The sequence below is a fragment of the Balearica regulorum genome, chromosome 2 (assembly GCF_011004875.1).
Source record: "Balearica regulorum gibbericeps isolate bBalReg1 chromosome 2, bBalReg1.pri, whole genome shotgun sequence".
Classification (NCBI taxonomy): Eukaryota; Metazoa; Chordata; class Aves; order Gruiformes; family Gruidae; genus Balearica; species Balearica regulorum.
In genome coordinates, this window is record NC_046185.1 from 146,275,428 (window position 1) to 146,298,473 (window position 23,046).

Consider the following 23,046-nt stretch of genomic DNA (forward strand, 5'->3'; position numbering starts at 1 on the left):
TCGGACTGTGATTGTGTATTCTTCAGAGTAGTTCTGATTTGCCCCAAGGTATTTGTGTCTCACAGCATGTGTGAAACTTTTTAAGGATCATAATTTTGCCAAAAAGCTAGCTCAGTAATTGTACTGCAAAAAGCCCCAAACTTTATTAATACAGTATTGCATCAGAAATTGCTATACTTCTCACAGCCTTCTAAAATTGTATTCGCTGAAGTTTACTGTTTGCTTCCTCTGAAAACAGTGGTTGTTTCGACATTTCCAGTTTAATAATGCATCCAAGAAGTACCTTATGGAAGTCAAAATAAATTATACAAGAGGTTGTCAATGTTCTGTGAATTTTTCTTTGCTGAATCTATTTCAGGTAAATAGAAATATCTATTTCATGAGAAAGAAATATCTGGCTATTATGAAAACTTATGTAAGGTTTCTACTGATTTAATTTGATTTTGACAGCTGAACTGAACCTAACATGAATATTGGTTTCTGGAGCAGCAGTACAATTTTAACAATCCAGCATTCCTAGCCTCCCCTTTAAAAAAAAAAAACCCAAACCACCAAACCAAAAAAAAAGCAAAAAAACCCCCAAAACCAACAAACCAAACCTGACCATGTATAAACCAAAAGTCACTTCTAGTTCCAGCGAGTTAGAAATGTTAACAATATGGTATGCAGCTGATATAAATAAGAAGTCACATTTTGGGGGGGGGGGCAGTGCATAACTTTGTATTGACCTCGATAAATGTAAAAAGTGACTGTGTGAAAATATGTGTAGAAACTGTTAATATAAATGGAAGCCAGTCTGAAGTCTTTATTTAAAAAAAAAAAAAAAAACAAAAAACCATAAAAATCTGTTTTGATTCTTACTGTGAGACTTGTAGGTGGGGTCTGCCCTTCCCTCTCCAGACTTCACAGAGTCTACTTACAAAGTCAGTGTTAAGAGTTTCGCCTTTGGAAATAGGCAATTTTTTCAGCTCTCAGGGACCAGAATTTGTCTTATGTGCTTTGTTTGCCTTGCAGGCTGATTCAAGGCCAGTTTGGAGGCATAAGCAAAGGAGAAGATTGCCTGGCTCACTGAGCAGCTGGAGCAAAAAAACTGTTTGTGCTTGTTGCTAGCCTCAGGAGTCACTGCCTCTTCATTTATTATCTCCACGGTAGCAGGAGCAGAAAGTTGCTTCTCCACAGCTTTTTCTCTGTTCATACCATTCCCTGCCTGTTGCTGCCTGCTCCTTACTCCTCATTACTACACCTCCAGAAACCTCTGACCAATACAGATGTGTATCCTTCATTCTTATTTACATTTAACCTATACTCTTATTTTAAGCCAGTTGACCCTACTCTTGCAAACTCTTAAACTCATTAGGGCCAATAATATTATGCATGTGACTTTTCCTGATGATTCCAGTGGACCAGTTAATGCATAGAAGTACTGCCATGCTGATGTATCTAATGGGTTTTTTTTAGGATGGTAGTTTTTATAAAGAGCTATGATTAAGGTTCATGTGAATGTATCTTCTACTGTAATAGGTCTTCTATCTTTACTATGATCAAGCATAATTTTCCTTTTACAGGAGAGATTTCCAACCTGAATTGAGATTTCTAACTTGAAATAGCAGTGCCTAATACCTCTGTTCAGGAAAAAAATAATAAATATCCATATCCACAAACATCAAGAAATCCGATTATCCAGTTCGCATGTTCAGATGCTACTCCATGATTTGTTTCTGGCTCCATAGCCAGTTGTTGTGTGTTCACAGGAGGCCATGCGTGCTGCAAGGCATGCATCTGAGATTAATAAAATGTTATGTTACTCCAGCAAGTGTGCAGGCTTCATTCCTAAAGCAGCTGACGTCACCACGAGCGGAGCCCTCCCACTCCTCCTTGGTAATTGATGGTGACGGGTTCTCTGCTGAGCTGTAACCTAACATAGGGACTGAATCAGATCAACAGCTGAGAGAAATCGCCAGCAAACAGTATCACTTCATATAGACAAAAACCGGGTGCTTCAAACGAGGCCTTAGACGGACAAGGAACTCCAACAATGGTCACTGCAGGCTGATGTGCTGAAGTTTTCGCTGGTGTGCTGCTTTGCGTCGGAGGTTTTGCTCCTGTAAGAAGCGTCGCTGCTGCTGGAAGGGCTGGCCTGCTTGGAGCGAGGCTGACATGCTTGACAGGCGCCTGATGTCTCCTCAAACTAAGCACGTTACTCCTGGGGTAAGCATATGCTGAAGGAGTGCAGGCCAGATGCTCGGGAGCCCTTTAATTTTACAATGCAATGTACGGGCTGGCTTGCAAGTTAACTTAATTACAGTTAAACTGTTTCACTTTGCTCTCATGTAGGCAAGCTCAAATGTTATTGAAAAATGTGCCAGCCTTTTCGTGGAAGTCCAAATTATACTCTGAGTTTCCTTTTTAAAAACGTGCTAGCTTGCTGTCGTGTTGAAAAGCTGCAAAAATCTGGAGTTGAGGGGAAGGGGGAGCACTTGCAGGTGGCTGTCGCTGAGAGCGCTTCTGTCTATAACCCTATTAAAATAGCTAAAACAAAGTAACTTGCTGTTCCTTCCGTGTTTTGGGGGATTGTGCTAAATGATTGTTTCCTCCGCAATACGAGGGCAATGGGACTCTCTGCTGGCAGTAGTTTGAAGTACATTCTCTTTACAGATGCAAGTGTTACACTCTGTATTGTTTTTTGTTTGGGTTAGGTTGTAACACACTCATGAGTTTTAGTTGGCAGCTTTTTACCAGGTACATGTATCCCGGGGCCAGGGACTTATACTAGCAGATACCCCACCACAGCTGTGCTTGTGAAATAAAATATAAATAAATAACAAAATTTTTTTTTAAAGTTAGAATTGGATGTGCTTTGTTTTCTTTTTTTACACTGTAGAAAACAAACGATGGAGGTTAAAATAATAAAAGTAACGTAGGCATAAACTTAAGCCAAATGTTTGGCTTAAACTTGCTGTTTTCTGTAACCTTTATGAGAGATTTTAATATAGATGCAGTGGAAGAAGTGTACCATAGGCATGACATTAGATTTCCAGAGTTATTCTGAGAAAACCAGGGACAGTGTCTTGTGTAATGGCTGCTCCACAGTTTTCTTCTATAAGGAAATAAAATTTGGATCATTCCTATTCCTGGATTATTTAGGGATATCCACATAGTAAGCTGAGTAGTTATTGCTAACATCCATTCTATCCTCCTCTTATGGAAAACTTTTCTTTACTCAAATTAGAACATGCTCGTATGTTTGTGGGGAGAATAAAGCAACAATGGGTCTTATCGGAAGTGTGCCCCGAAGGTACACAACTACTTCATGCAACTCCACTGGACTTGTTTTCGGCATGGATGTTCAGAACAGCAGAAATCGGCTACTAGTAGAATCATAGAATCATTTAGGTTGGAAAAGACCCTTGAGATCATCAGGTCCAACTGTAGCTTTAGCTGTCTTTAGATTTTACATTTTCTTATGTAATTATTATAGTTAAAAGCTTAAGTCTTTAATAGGTAAGGGCATAAAATGAGGAAGAAAAATCAATTTGAAAATACTGTTTTCCTAAAGAGAGGCTGCCTGATGTTAGAACTTAGCACAAATAATGCCCACGTTTCCATGGAACATTTTCATCTTTCTGTCTACTGGTCATCAAATAATGTCATCAAGGGGAAGGTGAGTTTGATTTACCTGGGCTACAGAGTAAAACGAAGCTTTTCCCTCATATCACACCCTGAGGAAGTCCACGCTCGATTTGGCATAGTCATAGAGGTCCTGGAGGGTGGAGGAAGAAGTTAGTGTGACAGGGTGAGGGGATCGCAGGGGTGCTGTGGATGTACAGCCCTGGTGAACTGAGAAGCAGCAGCACGGCAGGATCGGTGAAGTGGAACACAGAAAGAGCAGAATAAAATTTGGCTGAAGGGATTCAGCCTTGTATATTACGTGGATTACTGAACATTTGGTTAATCCTTCTTTAAAGCGGTGGTTGATGACCATTCTTTTTATATTTCCTCAGTTTCTATCCTAGTTTCTAGATGTGTCATGAGGGGAAGAGACCATTTAGCTTTGCTAAAGTGAATTTTGGCTATAGTCACTTCCTGTTCAGAAGCATCTCAAAGGAAGGTGTGCTTGCAAATTAGCTTGGTTTTAGTGGTACTAGTCCTCAAACATTATCTAATTAAAAAAAGGAATTGTTTAGATGGCTAAGAGGAAAGTAATGGGAAGATTGGGAAGATTAAAAAAGAGATATCGCTTGAGAACTTTCTCTTTCATATTTCTTGGCATGTATAATTAAGTAAATTGACTATTGATGATCATCTCTTAATGACAGAGGTTCCATCCAAAGTGGATACAAACTGCGTAATTGAACAGAAATTCAGATAACCATTTAATGGATACTTTTTCTGAATTGCCATATTTCAGCATGTCCCTTGTAACAAGTTGACCCCAGAAGTATTCAAGTCAAGTAAAATGTTACGGTAGGATGAAATAAAATAATACGTGTTGCCTAGCCACTGACACATTTTCACCACCAACACAGTCCTTGTGACATAGAAATTCTTCAATATGGAAACTTCAGTAACTGCTAGAAAGTGTAAGCACATCAGGTGCAGTAATTCCTTGCGGTCTCCTGAGGGTGTCTTTTTGTCCTTACCTCACCCACTGTGCGGAGAAGTGACATCCTGCCTTTTGCCAATTTACCCAGATTTTCCTGAATTTATGTTTTTAGCATCAGTGGAATATATAATTGCTGCTGCTATTTTTTATTCTGTTTTCAAATTGCAGTTAACCAGCCTAGGAATTCATAAAATTGAAAGGGTGAATTCTCTTTGCTTCCCAGGATGGAAGTGCAGCATAAAAAGGGTGTAGAAGGAGGAGATGTGAAATGCCTTGAAACTTCATTGCATTGGGGTATCCGTTTTGTTGGCTATTAAAGCACTGGGCTGCTCTATTTCAAAGTGATTTTTTGCTATGGGCCAAAATACAGAAGATGTTATAATTGTGAAAATAGGTTTTTCTATTTACGTATTTTCTATTTACACACATCACTTTTTTTTTTTTTTTATTACTGATCCCTAAAGCACTTTGTTATATGCACAGTATTTGCAAATTTTTCTGTGCCACGGGTGCTGCATGTACACTGAACAGAAGCCTGTGGTTTACATTGCGCTTGCAACTGCTTAGTAACAGCAACCAATGCTCTGTGAAAAAGATTTCTGAAAATTCTCCAGGCTGACTGACAGACTAAATGTTCACATGGCTACTCATGCCATCATCTCATATTTCAACAAGTTGCTGAGTATTAAAGCGTATGGACAGTCTTTGTGTAACAGCTCTGGTTTTTAGGTTGGTTTCCGAAGACAAGATTTATACAATCCCACTTTCCATCTGTTAGTTGTGCTTCTCAGTAACTTCAATCCAATGGCCGATTTAAACCAGCCTTGCAGAGGGCTCGGAGGTACCGAGGGCTTGTAACAGATCTTCTTGGGGGCTGGACGGAGCTGTTAAAGCCATTTGCTCGGCATGGCAGCGTGGGGATGTGCCAGTGCGTGGCGTGAGGATGGGCTCCTCTGGCATCCAACAGAGAGCATAGCATCCAGCCAGCTGATGGGCACGAGTCTAACGCCAGAGTCGCTGAAACAAACGCTGCCTCTCGTTCAACCAGCACCTCGCAGAAAGGGAAGGGGAGTTTGGGGAGGGGAATGGAGCGTACGGAGCATGTGGTGTGTAGGGAAAATGAGAGAGAGCTGAAGGTATTGTGGAGGTGTGTGTGGGAAACCAGGCTTCGTTACTTCTGCTGTTCACAAAACAACTTGTTTTTCTTCAGTTCGTCATTAATGATACATTGCATTTTGCAGTATTTTAGTGGATGTAAATTTCTATTTTTTTCTGAATGTTTTGAGGCTGTCGAAAGGATGCTGACAGACTGACGATTTAGAATATTCATCCTTTAAAAATTATTAGCTTGTTAGTTAATGGTATTGGTACAATCTTAATATCGGGGGGGGGGGGGGATCATTTTAAAGCTCTGCTAGCGATTCTAGGTATGAAAGCTAAATTTCACTTTGAGTAGGCTCATGCTGATCAAAGGATGTCAGTAGAAAGACTGGCTCACATTTGCAACAGTTGTAACTTGGTGTCTTCTCAGTTTGAGAGAGTCCCCAGCCAAGTATGTATTATCATTTCTGTGCAATTCAGCACAGTCTTGTAAGGACGCAGTTCAGCAGCTCAGCTCATCGGGATAGACTTTCTTTGAAAATCTGTGTGACCCAGACATGCTTGGGCTTTACATTTTTCCCTCTTATTAAGAGCCTTATGGTTGGGAGAGTTGGACTAGATGATCTTTAAAGGTCACTTCCAACCCAAACCATCCTATGATTCTAATTTTGCTTATTTGTTTAAGCACTGTTCAGTGACTGGTTTTTGTTTGAAAGTTTCTGGTTGTTTCTTTTTATGCCACATTCACATACACTTTGTAATTATATCATAATAAAATATGCATATCTTTCTTGCCTTATAATAATGTAACAATGAAACAAGTATTTTCCAATCATAGTATTATTTGAAAGAGCAGTCTCTTCAGTATTTGCTCTCTAGAAACTAGTAAATGAATGTAAGTAAGGCATTGGAAAAAGTAATGTTTGAACTTTTAAAGTACTGCTTTTCCGTAATATTTCCAGTTCATCTTGGAATACAGGGTCTCTTTAGTATGTAAGAAACAGGTTCATCCTTAATTATATAATAGCTTCAATTGGTTATGCTACAGTGGAATGCTGGAAAAGTCATCTACAAATGAAGCACTTTGATAAATTTCTGCCAAATTCCAAGGAAATCAGTGAGTTCCCAGAACATTATGAGATTTTGTCTGAATATTTTCTGTCAAGAAAATGAGATCAGCTTCTGTCGCTGTGCTTTCACATGGATCTCTCAGCTTCATTACAATTTGTATAGACTTAAACACAGCAACTAGCATCGTAATGGCAGAAATCTTTCATTTTAGGAGAAGCTTAAGGTGTCTGAACAAAAATGCTTGAGAGAATAATTTCCTTCTTAAATTTTTAAAGCAACTTTTTGCATTGATGCTGATTTAGTGTAAATCCATCACTCTGTTCATGTCATGCACAACATGATGTACAAATTAGGTTCAGTTTTATGAATTTAGGAGAGGAGAAATTCTTGTAACCTTGGTATTCGAAATACTCTTTTTATAGATCACTACCATATTAAGATCAACAATTATGGATTTGATCCGAATTCTTATATTACTGACTTTTTTCATTGTGGTAAATCGATTCTCTAGTAAATTTTTTGTACTTTAGGAGGAGTTTCTCAGTGACTTCAGAAATCCTCGCTCAACTCACCTTAGTATCATGGATTTGAGCCTGAGAAAGGTAGTGGGAGATGACTGCTGAATCGCACGAACAGGTTCACCTTTAAAACTCTAACTGGGACGTAGAAAATGCTGGAGTGCCTTCCCTGGAGTATCAGAGCCCTGCAGTCTCAGAGAGAGAAGGCAAGCCCAACACAGAAATGCCGTTTGAGGTCTGTTCTTTGGTTTGATGCATGAGCCTTCAGTATGGTCAGCACTGGGGAACCAGGCTGTTCCGAGCATTCTTTTTATGAACACTGATTGTGAATCATAGCAAGAGGGAGGAGAAAAAATGTACTAAACAGAAAAATGTAATTGAAAAAATGCATTTTACACCAATCTAGGAGAATATGGGAAAAAATACATATAATTTGAGTGTAGGAGAGGGAAGACCTTTCTAAACCTGCCCTAAGTATTCACGTTCTTACTCTCTACTAACAAGATTCTGTTAATTTGAGTGGACAAGGAAGATTGACTAAAAGTATCTTACCTTCATGCTGCATCTCATCAGGGCAGTTCTGAAAATGTCATTGTAACACGTGACATTAGTTCTCTGTAAGGAACAACTTAACTGTACGTATTTCATCCATTACATTGCAAACTACTGACGCTGCTTAGCCAACATACTGGTTCTTCTGGCTGTGTTTTCACCGCAACACACTGAGTTACACATCTGGCTCTCTGCTCATTAACCTGAAGTGTGTTTCTGCAGTGCCTATCCTCATAGGTGAGCGACGTCATTACAGCAGCACACGTGCTACCTAAATTCCACTTAATTCCTATTCTGAGCTCTAAAGTGGGTCTGAAGTGATACATAGTCCTTTCTGCAGAAACAAGTTTTCCAGCTTTAGGGTTTCGCCAGAACTCATTTCACTGGAGCTTGTTACATTGTATAAGCCCGTCTTCACCAAAAAATAAACATAATTAATAAAGCTTTTAGGATTGCCAAAAATGCCAACATCAGAAATATTAGAGGTTTCAAACATAATAAAAATGAGAAATGGGTACTGAGATTTGAAGGAGTGATGAGGACAAAGAAACCACAACATTTGGTGAGAATCAATAACTTAAACTGATGGAATTGTGGAATGATGGCTTGTGCCAAAAATGCATAAACAAAGGCAAAGTGTGCCAAAATGCCTCCTGTGGCCTGCTGTTGTGGCTCTGCTGATCAGATGCACTTTTGTTTCTGAAATGAGAACAGAATTTGGAGATAGCAATAGCTCGAGTTTTACAAACACTTTTAAAAAATGCCATTTTGAGGTATGGTTGGACTTTGTACATGAATTATTACCTCATTTTAAAAACCAAAACAGTTTCAAAGGACTGAGGGCTCGGAACTCTGCTCTGTGAGGTATCAGTTGATAAGTCAATGTCCCAAGTATGGGAATTGCACAGCTACAGTACCCAGAGGACAGCCTCTAACTTGGGCACAGTTTCCAGGACGTGGAGATGTGGCCAGAGGTGGTTAATATCCCTGGTAGTTTGTGGTAGCTCCTGTACGCAGCTACAAGCCAAAGTTACTCCTCAGTCACCAGCTCTGGGAGATCAGCACCTGGTGATCATCGAGCTGCTCATGGCACTTGAAACGTTTCTGTGCACTCAGAAGCAGACATGTGCTGAGTGTGAGAGTTAAAAGCCTTCCGCTGAGATTAAATTCCAATGTTTATTTAATGTAGCATTCAGTGTAGCAGCATGTAATGGTGTCATTATAGAGTTAAATTAGTAAATTTTCAGTGGAAAGCTGTATTTTAAGAACTGTAGCCATCACAGGCTGTTTTCCCAGGTTTGTGTATGTTTTATAGATTTTACTTCAAGATCTTAGTGTTATTTGTGAAGATTGGTTCTATTATTGACATTCTTGTGCTCAAAAGCATGTGCATTTCCCTTCTTGCAATTAATATATACAGCAAAATGAACATTATGTCTGGTTTAATCTTCTGGGTATTATTTCTTTTAAGTGTGGTCGTTGAAGACAAATTTTTTTCCAACCACTTAAAGCTCTGACAAAATTTACAGCTGTTTCAGAAGTGTTTGGCTGCACATTCAGTTGCAGGTGACTTTTGTAAGCATTCTGGACCAGCAATGGCATGTTGAGCACTTGACTTGTTCTGTCTGTATCCCCATTCTCTGTGCTTCACTGCTGCAAGGCTACAAGAAGACAATGTTCCTCATAACTCTGCATTACATTTAAAAGATAAAAATAAAAAATCTTGCCTACACATGGGAACAATCACCTGTGGGCAGATCTTCCAACTTTATAGCATTTATAGCACCTCTCCAATACCTGAGTGATGCAGAGGATCCATAACATACAACAGGTATTTGTATTGTGTCCATAATACAAACGGTTGCAAACCTTTGCTATGTTCTGACACTTGTTGTGAGTTGTGTTAAACGTTTTAAAATCTGACTGCGAGAAGAATGGCAGCTTGCTATTTCTGTGGCACTGTGAGAACATACTCATGTTATCTTTCAATGCAGGAGGAGATAGCATGTGGCCCTAATGTATGTATGTTTGCAAGTTGAGAAGTTTAGTCTGCTGTTAATGTTATCACTGCTGTATCCTGAAATAGAAAACTGCAGGCAGATTGGATTGTGTTAGGGAACGGTAACCATAATAACCAATAACAATCTGCAAATGATAAGCAGCTTTAGTGTTTAAAAATAAAATTTAAATAGCATTCCAATAGTTTCATGGGCATACTTTAAGATTTTATTTTATTATTCATTCATTTTAAGCTTGTTTTTGAGATTTAGGATGTGACATTAATCTTATGGAAGTGTTTCATTATTGCATCTTGAATTAGTTGGCATTGGTTTATTACATACCTAAATTAAATCTCATAGAATAAAATGTTACTTACCAACCCTCTTTCAGATGTACACCATCTGTAAAGGAGAATTACAAACATCCTACATGATGTATGGAATTTTATGTAAGGAGATGGACTTTGATTTTATGGCTAGATGTAAAACCAGTACATTCAGAAAAGAAATACAAAATCTGCTGGAGATGAATGCAGAGCATCTTGATGGTGTGGAATATGCACCATGTTCTGGGATGCTGCCCAATACTTCTGCTGATATGTTAAAACAAAGAAACAAACCCCTTTCAAACTGACCCAAATCATGCTGGTTTTCAGGGGTGCTTTAAAAAGAAAGGAAGGTGTCATTCCAAAGAGGTGAAGGAGGAGGTCCAAATCATGTCCTGGCCTCTCCATCCCCCTCCTTCCCTCCTGCCAACATACAGATAGGGATGTTTAGCAGGAATCTGGGAAACTTGAAATGAATTACTTACCTGTCATGAAAGTATATAAGCAGCATGGTGCTGTGATCAAGCTGTTGACTCTTCTGGGTTAACTTGTTTTCAGTCTCCCCTGCTGAGACAGTCCTATCATTTTCATAAAATACTTGACTGTTGCTTAGAACACAGTTGTTCTAACTGCTGGGACACTGTGGTTACTACCACATGGCATTCAGAGAGTAACAATGGCAATCAGAAAAATTGTAAAAGAATTCCTTCAGAATGTGCTGATGTTCAGAGGAACAAGGACTGAGCTTCAGATCCTTCCTGTAGCAATTTGAGGGCAATAACAGTCCTGGAGGTGTAAGCAAGCCACAATTTATGCTGCTGGAATTGTGGTGCCCACAGTTATCCTGACTACCACGTGAGAAAAATCAATGGGAGAGCTGAAATTCATAGGAAAAACTGAAAAATTACTTGCTAATCATCATATTCTTAAGTAACACTGTTAAGCAACTATTTAGTGCTGGTGTGGGATAGGATAGTTTGGATGGTAGGTAATTAAAGTGAAATAGCTCTTGCTCTTTGGTCCCATATGTGAAAGGGGACAAGTTCTTCAGAGTTTTTTGCTACAGGTAAATGGAAAATGAAAATAGGAGCATTGCCGAAGTTCCCTTAAGAATGAAACACTTGTGTTTACAAGACACAAATCTGGTTGCTAGCTGTGCAAAAGAGAGTTACAAGCTGTTGACATTCTTCACTGGGAGCTGGATTTGCATCTGAATTAGGTAAGAGAGAGTCAATTGCTTTCCATTAGAGTTCCTGAAGAAAAAATTGTTGTTACTGTTGGATGCAAGTTGAAAGATTCTTGTTTATGGAGGAAGGTCTGTTTAGTCTATTAACCTTGACAACCATGTCAGCAGTTTTTTTCTGTTTGTTTTCCCAAAGGCACTATGTTGAAGTAGTATGATATACGAAGTTATTTATAGCGTAGACAATTCATGGCTTAAAAGACATGGGTCAGAGATTAAATATCAGTGTTAAATGCTATCCTCCGAGACAATTTGAAAAGTCATTATGCTTAATCTTTGAAAATTAAAATGGAGGGATGGAATCACTAAAATATCAATGTGAATCAGGTATTTTTTATATGAATTTGTTATGGTTTCACAGAGTGGCTGAGATAGCAAGGCACCTCTGGAGGTAATCCAGTCACCTGCTCAAGCAGGGCCACCTAGGGCTGGTTGCCCTGAACTGTGTCCAGATGGCTTTTGAATATCTCCATGGATGGAGACTCCACAACCTCCTTGGGAAACTTGTGCCAGTGCTCAGTCACGCTCACAGTAAAATTAAAAAAAAAGAAAACAAAACAAGACAAACACCACCACCAACAACAATAAAAAATCCTTATTTTTAAATGGAATTTCCTATATTTCAGTGTATGCTCATTGCTTCTTGCCTTTTCACTGGGAGCCACTGGAAAGAGTCTGGCTCTGTGTTCTTTACTCCCTCCCATCAGGTATTACACACATTTCATAGAATTTTACGAGAGGAACAAAATTTATAGAAACAATCAGAGCAAACAAAGGCCACACATATTGACACACTTGCATTTGTACCTGTTTGCCTCTGTTAACAGTTGTTTAATATTGCTATTGCTGTCCTGTATTCTACAGATGAGCAAGGGCTACTCTAAAAGTACTAGTGTACAGTAGAAAGCAAAAGAAGTGATTTCTGTTATTCTTGTGATTTACTCGTCATTTCAGATGGTAGTCTTGACTCTCACAGTCAAGCCTCCAGGTAGTTTGTTTTTCTTTAGTCTGAAGGCTGGTTCTTAAGGCTCAGTCTTCCTCAAGTTGGGTTTGTGTACCTGTGTAGCTCTCTGTTGTACATCTTCAAGCACACATCCTGCTGGAAAGTGTCAGTGGAGGAGGAGCAATCCCACCCTTAGCTTTGCTTCCACCTTCTTTTTTTTATAGAACCACTGCTGTGGTTTTGACACTTTCTGCCTTTATCCCAGTTCCGTTGCTATCTTAAACTTTGTCTCTTGCTGAAGTCTCCACCTTAGAGGTTTTTCAGTAGCCCCTATTTGCTTGGTCAGCCAGCTCTGCCCAGGCATCCCATGTCATCATCTCTGCCCTGCTCCTCACCACTCCCCTCTTCCCTAGTTGCCTCCTAGCTTTAGGCTAGCCAGGTAGGCAGCTGTCCCTGTGCAGGTCTTTCCAAATCATATTGTTTTCCCTGCCTACCATGAACAGTTTTGCTTACCTAATCTTAATTTGTGCCTTCTGGCCTGGTTTTTCGCACCAGGTCAGAACAGTGACCCTGTAGGTCATGTAGTCACACTGCTTACTTCCTTGTTCTGCACTCTGTTTTTCTGCCCTTCCCATTCCCACCACCTCTCCAGTCCCATCGCTGCCAGATTCCTTTTTCCAACCTACCTCTCGCTCGCATTTCCACTTTGGTGCTCACTCTTTCTCTGTGGATGATGAGATTCTTGTCTGTACTGCGTTGCTGCAAGGGTCAGCACCGGTGAGACGCTGTCCGCCCTGTGCTGGCCAGTCCCATGCCACACTGAGCCAGTGGGGGAAGGATGCGCAGAAAAAAGCCACCACTGTAACTCAGCTGGGAGTGGCGCACAGGTCATCCAGAAGTGCTGCGCTAAGTTTAAACGCCCTCAACAGGGGTGGCATTTTTGCAGACTATAACTCTTGAACCATAGAAGCTATATACAGATTCGCTTTGTAGAGCCCTGAGATAGACTTGGGTACCTGTCATGATGTTTCAATTCAAGAGAGCAATGAGCAATTCAGCTTATTTACCGTCCAAGCTGCCAGACTCTGGCTGCTTGTACTGTTTGTAGTGAGAATTACTTGTGACATGGAAGTCACTTATGGTGACAGTCTGAATAATGCCCTAAGTCGCTGTTGAGTATATGTGAACTGCAATCCTCTGTGATTTTATATTCATGCCCAAACTACAGGAGCTGATGAAACTATTAAAAAAAAAAAAAAAATCACCATAATTTTAATACATAGAAAGCAATATGTTTTCCTTATTCTTGATGGTAGGAGCACTTGAGACATTCCTGCTGATTTTTTTTTTTTTTTTTAAGCAAATTTAGTTGCAAGAGCCATATCCAAGAAAGGAGCAATCAAGGTATGGCACCCAAATTTCAGTTCCTTATAAGAGCTGTATCAGACAAGCAAAATAATGGGTAGTGACACTAACTTTGCCTAGTATTGACAAGTGTGGCTTCACACTAAAAATCTATGCAGTAAAGTTTAGGTAATTACATTCAAACTAATAAGTGTATGTAACCACACTCGTTCAGCATCCATAGCAGCAACCAGCTTGGACAAGTGATTATTGCATTCCGCAAGCGGTGTCGTATGTCTGTTATTTACCTCCATGCAGGAATGGTGCATGTTTTGTTTACTTTCTGGGAACACAATATTATGATATTGCTTGTTTGAAGCATAATTTGCAATTGATATAATGCGAAGTGACCAGTTTGGCTGACAGATTAAACTACTGCTATTTTGTAAACATATGGTTGGAAGATAGCAAAGGGAAATAAAATTAATGTCTTCTGATTTTTAATTTGCTCTTTCCAAGAGTACATAGCTTGGTTTTAACTCTGCTTGTGAAATCATACAAAAACTTAAAAAATCCAGACTCATGAGTCACATCACATATAGTCAACAGAGGATCAGAGGTCTGTTTTGACAGAGAAGGCAGACTGAGAGAAGAATATTCTACTAACTCAAGCGAAGAAACTGAGGTAGTCAAGAAAAGATATATTTGAAATAAGTGGAGGGCAAGGCTAGGGGAGGATCAGGGAGGATGTTTACAATGTATTCGAACTGCATCATTTGGTGTTTTTGTTAGGAAAGAGGTCTTGTCCTCTTTCCTTTGTGGAAGAGAAGGAAGTTGAGTAGCACAAACTGTTTTTCAATGCTGTATGTGTTTATGGTATCTTGTTATGATATTTTGTGCATATTATATTAACATGATTAAGGATAGAAATGGGCAGACACTCACACATTTCCTCCTTCAGACATTACATATTCCATAATTTTTCCTGGATCTTATGTATACTTCTGATTATGGGATGTAGTGGTAGCAGCAGTATCAACTATAAGAAATTCAGAGGACTGAGCAGAGAGGGGCTGGGTTTTAAAGCTGTTCTAATTGGGGTTGTGTTACTGGATCCCAACTGGTGGCCTCTTCCCCAGGTGTGAAGGACAGCCTTTCCCAGAGGGCAGTACTTCTGTATGCCTGGCTTACCTTATGCTGTATGCCTAAACCATCTTTAATGAGATTTATTTTTAAAGCCCCGTTTTAATATTAGATTGGGAATGCTGCCAGTGAATTAGGCTCTGAAATCTTTTAGTCTTTAGTGTTTTATCCTGCTCTGTGGCTGTTTTTACTGCTTCTTGCCTGGTCTACCTGGACTGGAAGTTGGCCAGGAGCAAGGCAGGGCCTGAGCCTCTTCTCTCATGGCGTGGCATCGTAATGCTGGATCCACTTCCCATGCTGTGGCGGTAGCGGGTATGACTTTTCTGTTACCTAAGTGCCATCGTGCTATAAAGTTGTGCTGTGTTTGGCTAGCAGTGCGGTCTGGGATTAATCAGCAGAAGGAAGCAGCGAAGTGAGTGAAACAGCAACAGAAAACTATCCTGGACTGATTTTTATTTTTTAAAGTGGAGACAGATAATGAGATAACTCCATGGGTTTCAGCAGAACGGTCAGAGGAGTGAGACAGAATTTTAGATGAGCTTGAGTAATCCAGATTGCGAACTGCCTGAGCCCCCCCCGAGTACAACTGGCTGTGCTGGCTCACACCGAGCCCTTCACCCGACGGCAGCGTTTGCTGCCTCTGCCTCTCGGTGCCGAATGCACCCGAGCATCTGCTCCCACTCCAGAAACGCAACTCCTGCGATGTTCCCGGGCTCTCCCATCCCAAACCACAGCTCGTCGGGATCCCACTCGCGTTTTCCCGACCCCGCTTTTCCCCGCAGCCAATCGGGGCAGCGCCAGCAGCACGTCACATCACGAGGAGCAGCAGCCTGCACGAGTGCCCCGGCCCCGCTCTGACAGCCCGACGCTGCCCACAGCCGCGTCCGGCCGCCTGCCGCTGCCCACGCCACTGCCCACGCCGCTGCCCCCCACGCTGCTCCCTCCTCCGCCCCCTCCTCCCCTCCCGCCGCTTCCCTCCTCCAAGGAGTTTTGTCTTCGGAACACTTTGCCGGAGCGCCGGTTCCTCGGCCCCTTGCAGCAAGAGGTTTCTGTTTTCGTGCCTGAGCGCGATAGTGGAAGAGCAGTTTGAGCGTGGGAAAGGAGCGCTGGGACTGTACCGCAGCTGTAAAGCCTCCCCGGCTGAGACACAGAAGTTGAAGATGCAGTTGAAGATCTTACTTTAGGCGGTTTGGATGTGCTGGACGTCTAGTGTCAGGCCGTGAAGGTGTAGCAATGTACCTTTTTGGCAGCGAGGATTACGAAGTGGTAAGATGTCAACTAAGGATTTTTTAAAAAAATTATTAGTTACTTTTAGTGTTTCCTGGCTTTCAGAATTTTTCAGGCAGTTTGCATGTCAATGCTGTTATTTCTGTAGTTGAACTTCAGTACTCACCAATTTGATTGCTGTTAAAAAGTGACAATTTTCTGCAGGTTCTTCAAGGAGTGAGATACGATTTGCTAGATTAAATTGAGTTAATTTTCCTTGTCTTGTTTATCGCATTGTGGTGATACTGAAAATATTCAAGTACTGATTACTTTGAGGCAATTCAGACTTTGAGTTAAGCAAAACTATGCTTCCAAGTAATTCAGAATTTGTCTCATACTTTGTAATGTAGATAGACTACAAGTAGCTTACAGAGCTGCCCTTAATTGTATGTTTGTGGGGACATTGCCAAATAATTTCTTTTGTACAGTTCAAAACATGTCATTGTAATGTAATGTAATGTTCATCAAAAGAGCTAGCTTAAAAAAAACCCCAAACACACCCACATTAATGTCAGACACTCTTTACTTCAGTATTTGTGTAAAATGACATGTGAAATAAGTCGATGATGTAAGAGAAGACGAGAAGAAAACTGCAAATAACTCCACATTGTTACGTGGCATTGGTAGCTGACATAAAAGTTTGCAATTTTGGAACCTGAGGCTGAAGTGCTTTGTCGTAAGCAAAACGGATGGATTCTTCCACCCACACACCACTCGTGACTGAGTCAAGACCTGAGGAGCTTTGGGGAATAATAACGAGACCAAAAAATGTGTAAGAACTCTACTATAGGACATCAAAATAAATTTCACATGTTAAAAAGTGCCACATTCTTTGCATATAACTGGCAATTGCAAATGTTTTGTTTTGATTATTGAAGTTGCTCTTTGAAGTATGAAAGCGCCTTTTATGGCAGTCTGGGTTCTACAACACATTTCAAGGAATTAATTCAGTTATTTTGGATTTTTTCCTTTTTTTTTTTTTTTTTTTTTCCTAATTCCAACCAGCTATGTGTTTGAGATGCAGGAAACATAGAAGAAGTTGTGAGGAAAATAATTGAAATGCAGCTGTCTGCACATTGAACTCATTTGTGTGTGTGACTCGCACAAACTTTCACAAACCAAGCAAGGCAACTGAAAAGAACTTAGTTTCTCCACAGCAGTAAACAACATGCATGGCACTGCAGTAATTATGCTATGGATTGAATGCTTATTTATAAAAATTGACAAGCAAAAGAAATTTTCCAACTTCAAAGCTTTTAATGGATTGATTTCTTTTTTTAATCCATTTTGTCTTTGTAGCTATTTGTAAAGGGTTGCAAATCTCTCTTAATGGATATTTGCCCTGTCTCTGCGTTCCATTGTACCCTGTGTAGTTACTTAGTGGTTTGTACAGAGAGTGAAGCTTTGGGTCTGAAATTTGAAAGTACCTTGAAAATAACCTAGGCGACTGAAGGGGGGTGTTACGGTTTTGACCTCCAATATATCTCTCAATCTCTTTTCCTGGTGCTGTTTCAATTTTTAAAAACTACTGAAGTATTCTGTATCATAAAAAAGATGTTTAAGACACCTTTCCCATGCAGGTGGGACATCTCAGTCCAGTCTCTTTTCTACTAAATAGTTAAGCAAAGTGTGATACCATCAACAGAAAAAGGTAGGAAGTCCACCATGAGTTGTGTGGGGTTTGGTTTCTCTCTCTCTCTTTTTTTTTTTTTTTCACTCTTTCATATCTCTGGAGCTCCCTGAAACTAGAATAATGATCTGTTCAAACAAAATGATTTGTTAAGTCCAACCCAAAATATCATTTGGCTTTTTTTCTTTTTAGTTTTTCTTTAAAGCAAGAAAATTCTAGGGAAAATGTTATGTTAATTTGGCGCCAGACTTACAAAGATACTCACTTTACTCAGTGATAAGTAAAAAAGAATGGATGGCCTACAGAAAGCTTGAAGAACAGTTTTGTTGTTCAGTAAAAGCTAGAATCAATGTAAAACTTCTACTTGTACAAATCTGTAGTCCATGAAGCCATATGCTGTGCACTGTGGAAAAGGCATTTGTTTTATCTTCCCACACAAACAATTACTTATGAGTCACTGAAGGACAAAGTGAGTGAAAAGAGTGACAGTCAAGAATCTCGGGATTTAATTTTAAGAAGTTCACTATTAATTTTAAAACAATTTTAATTAGTTTGAGGCATTCTAGCTACGCATATAAAATTTGATTTTTATCCTAGAAAGGAGATTACTGATAAAATGAAACATAGCACGATTAAAATATCTCTTACAGGAATTCAATAAAACCCTCTTTAAAAACCCAACCCTTAAATAAAGTAATACAGAAATAGAACTTTCTGTGGTCGTTGTGTGCATTCCATATGCACACATATATGTCCACATGAGCACACGCACACATTTGCAGAAACACGAGTGTCTGAAGTGATATTCTAACTCAGTTACATTTAATGGTGAAACTCCACAGGCTGGTACAACCAGCTTTTGCATGTGGTGTCCTCGTTCACTTTCTTTTTGTTCCTGTGTGTAAACAACTTGGATTATTAGCTTACTTTGAGTGCATGATAAGTCTAGATACTTGAGAGCACTGATAATCAATTTTTATATCATCTCCTGCAAAGTCTATCTAAACAAAGACAATATCACTTAAGGATAAGTTGTCAAAAAACAATGCTGGGATTTACGACCACTTCATATTAAAAAAAAATACTGTATTTTTGAAATCATTAATAAAACCATGTAGCTGTGGTCCTCTCCTGTTTGAATGAGTTTTTGCATAAATGTTCTGACTTGGGATATTGAATATCTTTGACATTGCATTTTAGCACTTTAGGCAGAGGCTTATTAACCTCTTAAGAACTGGTGGAATAAACATATTCTTTTGTGATCTTTTGAGGCATTTTTATGCCATGTACCAAGAAATGTAGAGGTGTTTGAGTATAGTAAGCAATTGAATTTCATAAATACAGGAAACTATAAATAGCTACAGGTCAAGCAATCTCATTTGTGGCTCTAACTTGTTTTTGTAGGGATTTTCCTGTTTGTTTGCAAAATAAACCTCTGATAACAGAAAGAATTGGAATATTTCATCAAAAGCGGAGCAGAAAGTGGGAGCTCCTTTTCACATCTACCTCGTAGATTGTACTCTGCATTAATCTCCCAAAGCAAAAGCAGCTCAAACTTACTCCCAACAGCCTTTTGAGTTGCTGGATAAGGGATGATGGAAATCTAGCGTAGTGCTTGCACGGCTGGCTCTCCCACACCCTCAGCTATGCCTGGCCCAGCAGAACATTTCCCATAGCTGCAGAGCCTCTGCTCTTGTTCCCTCAGGTGGGCTTTGCCGGGGCTGTGGGCGCTGGTCATCTCCAGCCACGTCCCACCACTGCTTTTTCTCCTGGGTGTAGGTATTCAGGCCAACGCTGACAGCACCAACGCGTCTCTAATCGGGCATGGGACACCTTGGCGTTTCAGCTCTCCTCCCTCCCAGCAGCCTTTCCCAGTAGAAGCTTTGGGCTCTGTTGTAGTAGAATGATCAGTCATTGTGATGGTAAGAGTAGGGTTAATTAGGATTTCTTCTGAGAACAACCTAATTGTTGGAAAGTTATTTTATAGCAGGGTCATTCAGGGGCGGGGAGGAGTTTTCTTGATAATTGGTCATTTAAGGAAAATCACTGAATTTCATTCACTGCCTGCAACTTTCAAACTTTTGCAGTCTAGTAGCTGTTTTTAACTTTCTTAAGAAACTCAAAACTGGACTCTTTTGCTCTTCATAGATTTGTCTCTGAAAATATCCTTACAAAGAACGGAAAACCTCTTTATAGTTCCAGTGATTTGGTTGTGATGTCCAGAGCAAATGTTTTGGTTGCCTTGGAAATCCAGCATTTGTCACTTGCGTTCTCCAGGCAAAAGTTTTGAAGTTGTCTATTTAAATTAAATCTTCACTTCCCTGGAGTTTGCCTATGTCCTCTTGCAGGATGGAGCGATTCTAATGGAATATTAAGTATGATTTTGATAGATGCCAGTTATACTTATGGCTCCTGCAGGGTAGCATTAGCTTCTAAAAAATATGAAAATCTGTCTGCTAAATTTCTAAAGGAGTGATAGATCTTGAAGCAGCCAAAAGACATTCAGGATTGAGAACAGTTAGTTTTGGAGTGCTGTTCATGAATCAGTCAGACTGTGGTTCCATTTGCAGCAGGCATACTGCTGATAGGGCTAATTTCGCTGTGAGAAGGGAAAAGCCCTCCTATTTTAGAAACATGCTATTGAAGTCCTAGAAATCAGTGGGGAGAACACATTGAAGTGTTTTCAGTGTTTGTTCTGAGTCACTGCTGCTTACCTTATTTCATAAACTGAGCAAAGGGAGAAAAGATAATAAGGGTGTTCTTTAAGGTTGGAGAGAGTCACGTGTAGCTGTTTAGCAACAGTATTCTTTATCATACAGTGGATTAACACAGGAACATGTCTAAAAATCATAAATCAGGGTTGCTTCTTAGGAACCTACTCACTTGAATTGCAAGTTTCTTATTGCAAGCACAGTTCTGCAAATTTCCTGTGGCAGAACGCTGTAAAATTTTAACCCCAAGATTTTGGAGTGACTTTTCCTTGTTCACCTTAGTTCAACCTAGGACAACAACATCTAATGCTATTTTCAGATGAATAAGTCGTGTGGCATGTGTGAGTGTAACTAAAAGTACAGACCTGAAAGACAGGAAAATTAAATTCAGCCTCTGAGGTTTGCTTCAGAGTCATGAGTCCATCGTTGGACAAATCACTTGACATTTTGATTCTTTGACCGTAAATTTTAGGTGATATTTGGTTCTCTTCTGGTAATGATAAAGGTTTAATGTTTTAAAGCTGGTAAGTTGCTTTAAAAATACCTGCTGTACACATAACAAATGCTAGTATTTAATTAATTTTCAACTGCAAATGTTGTACGTGTGTGCTAGGAATGGAATTATTCATGCCTAAAGCGGGGTGTTTAGTGAGAAGAGCTCTACGTGAAAGACAGATGTGCTCATAACCAGAGCTGGATGTGGGTTTGTGAAACAGTCACCCTTAGCAAGCCTTTACCCATGGATTCTCTGCAGCAGCCAAAGTGTAGAAGCAATACAGTTTTCCTTTCCTAAATTGGAAAAATGAGGGTCATGCTGTATGGCATCATTCCCCATGACTAGCTCAGAGATGTCTCAGCTGTGTTTGAAGCATTGAATGTGAGTTTTGGGATTCCCCCAGGGGAAGCCTGGGAGAGCCGCTGGCTTCGATCGTGTAGCATAACAGCTCCTGAAGTAGTTTCAGTTCAGGATAGGGAAACACTAGAGAGGGAAACCTTAATAAACCCATGCAGAGAGGTACTGGTCATTTCTATGTTACTCCTAAGACACCCAATGTGCTTTCCAGTTAACGGTTTGCACAATTATAGTGACCACACTTTTTTCCCCAGAGTAAAGCAGGTGTTACTCGAACCTCCTGTAGCGTACGTGAAGTACTTTAATAACTATATTGCTGTTTAACCTTCGTATAGCTTTCTTTTTTGTGTGTCCTTTCACATTTGAATTTCATTTGAATTTCACTGACTAAGGATGGAGCTTTTTTGATTACTGACAGTATACTGAAGGGATTTATGCTATGTCTGGCCTTCCCCTACCTCTGTCCCCATGATCCAACACACAAACAGGCAAGAAAAAGGCGGGGAGCTCTGTGGAGGCCGCAGGCGGAGGCACTGAGCTGTAAGTCCTGTTACGTACATGAGTCTATGAACTGTACATCCCTCGCATAGAGCACAACATATCTGTTTTATAACGTAGCGTCCTGGGGTATGTGAAGCTCTTGGAGATTAAAGACAGTGTTCCTCCCTCAGGAATTTACTTTTAAAATAGATATTTCCAACAGCAAATATGAGGCAAAACAATGACTATCATTAACCAGGATCCTTTTGTACTGGTTTAGTGCTGAGTGGTGTCTGAAGACAACGGAGGAAGGGAGCGAGCACACCTCTTGCCATGGAAGCGGGTCACGGTTAGCGTACAATATTTGAGAAGTAAGTTTGTACCTGAGGCATGCACGGGAGAGAGCCCTGTAAAGTAAGCAAAGGTCAAATGGTTTCTAGCATTTAGAAACCAACCACACTGACAAGCTCCAGGGGATGAAACAGCAAGGGAGAAGTTTACTTCTGTTTATGGAGTAGAGGGGAAGAGATGTGGAGTGTAGAAATTGGCCTGCGTTGGCAGGACCAGTGCAGTTCACCTCACAAATGTGAAGACAAAATAAGGAAACCAAAGTATTTACAAATGGCATTCACAGATGGTGTGGGTGAGTAGCCTCGTGAACACTTTACACAGAATCACAGAATGGTTGAGGTGGGAAAGCACCTCTGGAGGTCATCTGGTCCAACCCTCCTGCTCAGCCAGGTCCACCTAGAGCCAGTGGCCTAGGACCGTGTCCAGATGGTTTTTGAGTATCTCCATGGATGTAGACTCCACAACCTCCCTGGGCAGCCTGTGCCACTGCTCAGTCACCCTCACAGTGAAACGGTTTCCTGGTGTTCAGAGAGAACCTCCGGTGTTTCAGTGTGTGACCATTGCCTCTGGTCCCATCACTGGGCACCACTGAGAAGATCTTGTCTCTGTCATCTTTGCACCCTCCCTTCAGGTATTTATATACATTAAAAAGATCCCTCCTGAGCCTTCTCTTCTCCAGGTGGAACAGTCCCATATCTCTCAGCATTTCCTCATGTAAGGGATGCTCCAGTGTCTTCATCATCCTTGTGGCCTTCCATTGGACTTTCTCCAGTATGTCCATATCTCTCTTGTACTGAGGAGTCCAGAACCGGACACACTACTCCAGCTGTGGCCTCACCAGTGCTGAATGCTTTTTTTGTGTGTTTTTATCATAGTTCCCTCCTTTGCTTCTCACCTTCATCTTGCAGCTC

At 40.4% G+C, this 23,046-nt stretch overlaps 1 protein-coding gene across 6 annotated transcripts in view; it reads left to right on the plus strand.

Moving 5' to 3' along the window:
• The window catches only part of CACNB2 (calcium voltage-gated channel auxiliary subunit beta 2), a 255,737-nt gene that overhangs the window by 131,618 nt on the left and 101,073 nt on the right, over positions 1-23,046 (plus strand). The window contains exon 1 of one of the 6 annotated variants that reach the window (XM_075746320.1): positions 1,957-2,208. The exons of 4 other annotated variants lie outside the window; for them this stretch is intronic. In XM_075746320.1, the coding sequence (XP_075602435.1) occupies positions 2,158-2,208 (51 nt within the window). In that variant the 5' untranslated portion in view covers positions 1,957-2,157. Of the gene's footprint in view, positions 1-1,956; positions 2,209-15,415; positions 16,111-23,046 lie in introns of those variants that run through there. One more of the 6 variants, XM_075746321.1, reaches the window with a different exon arrangement.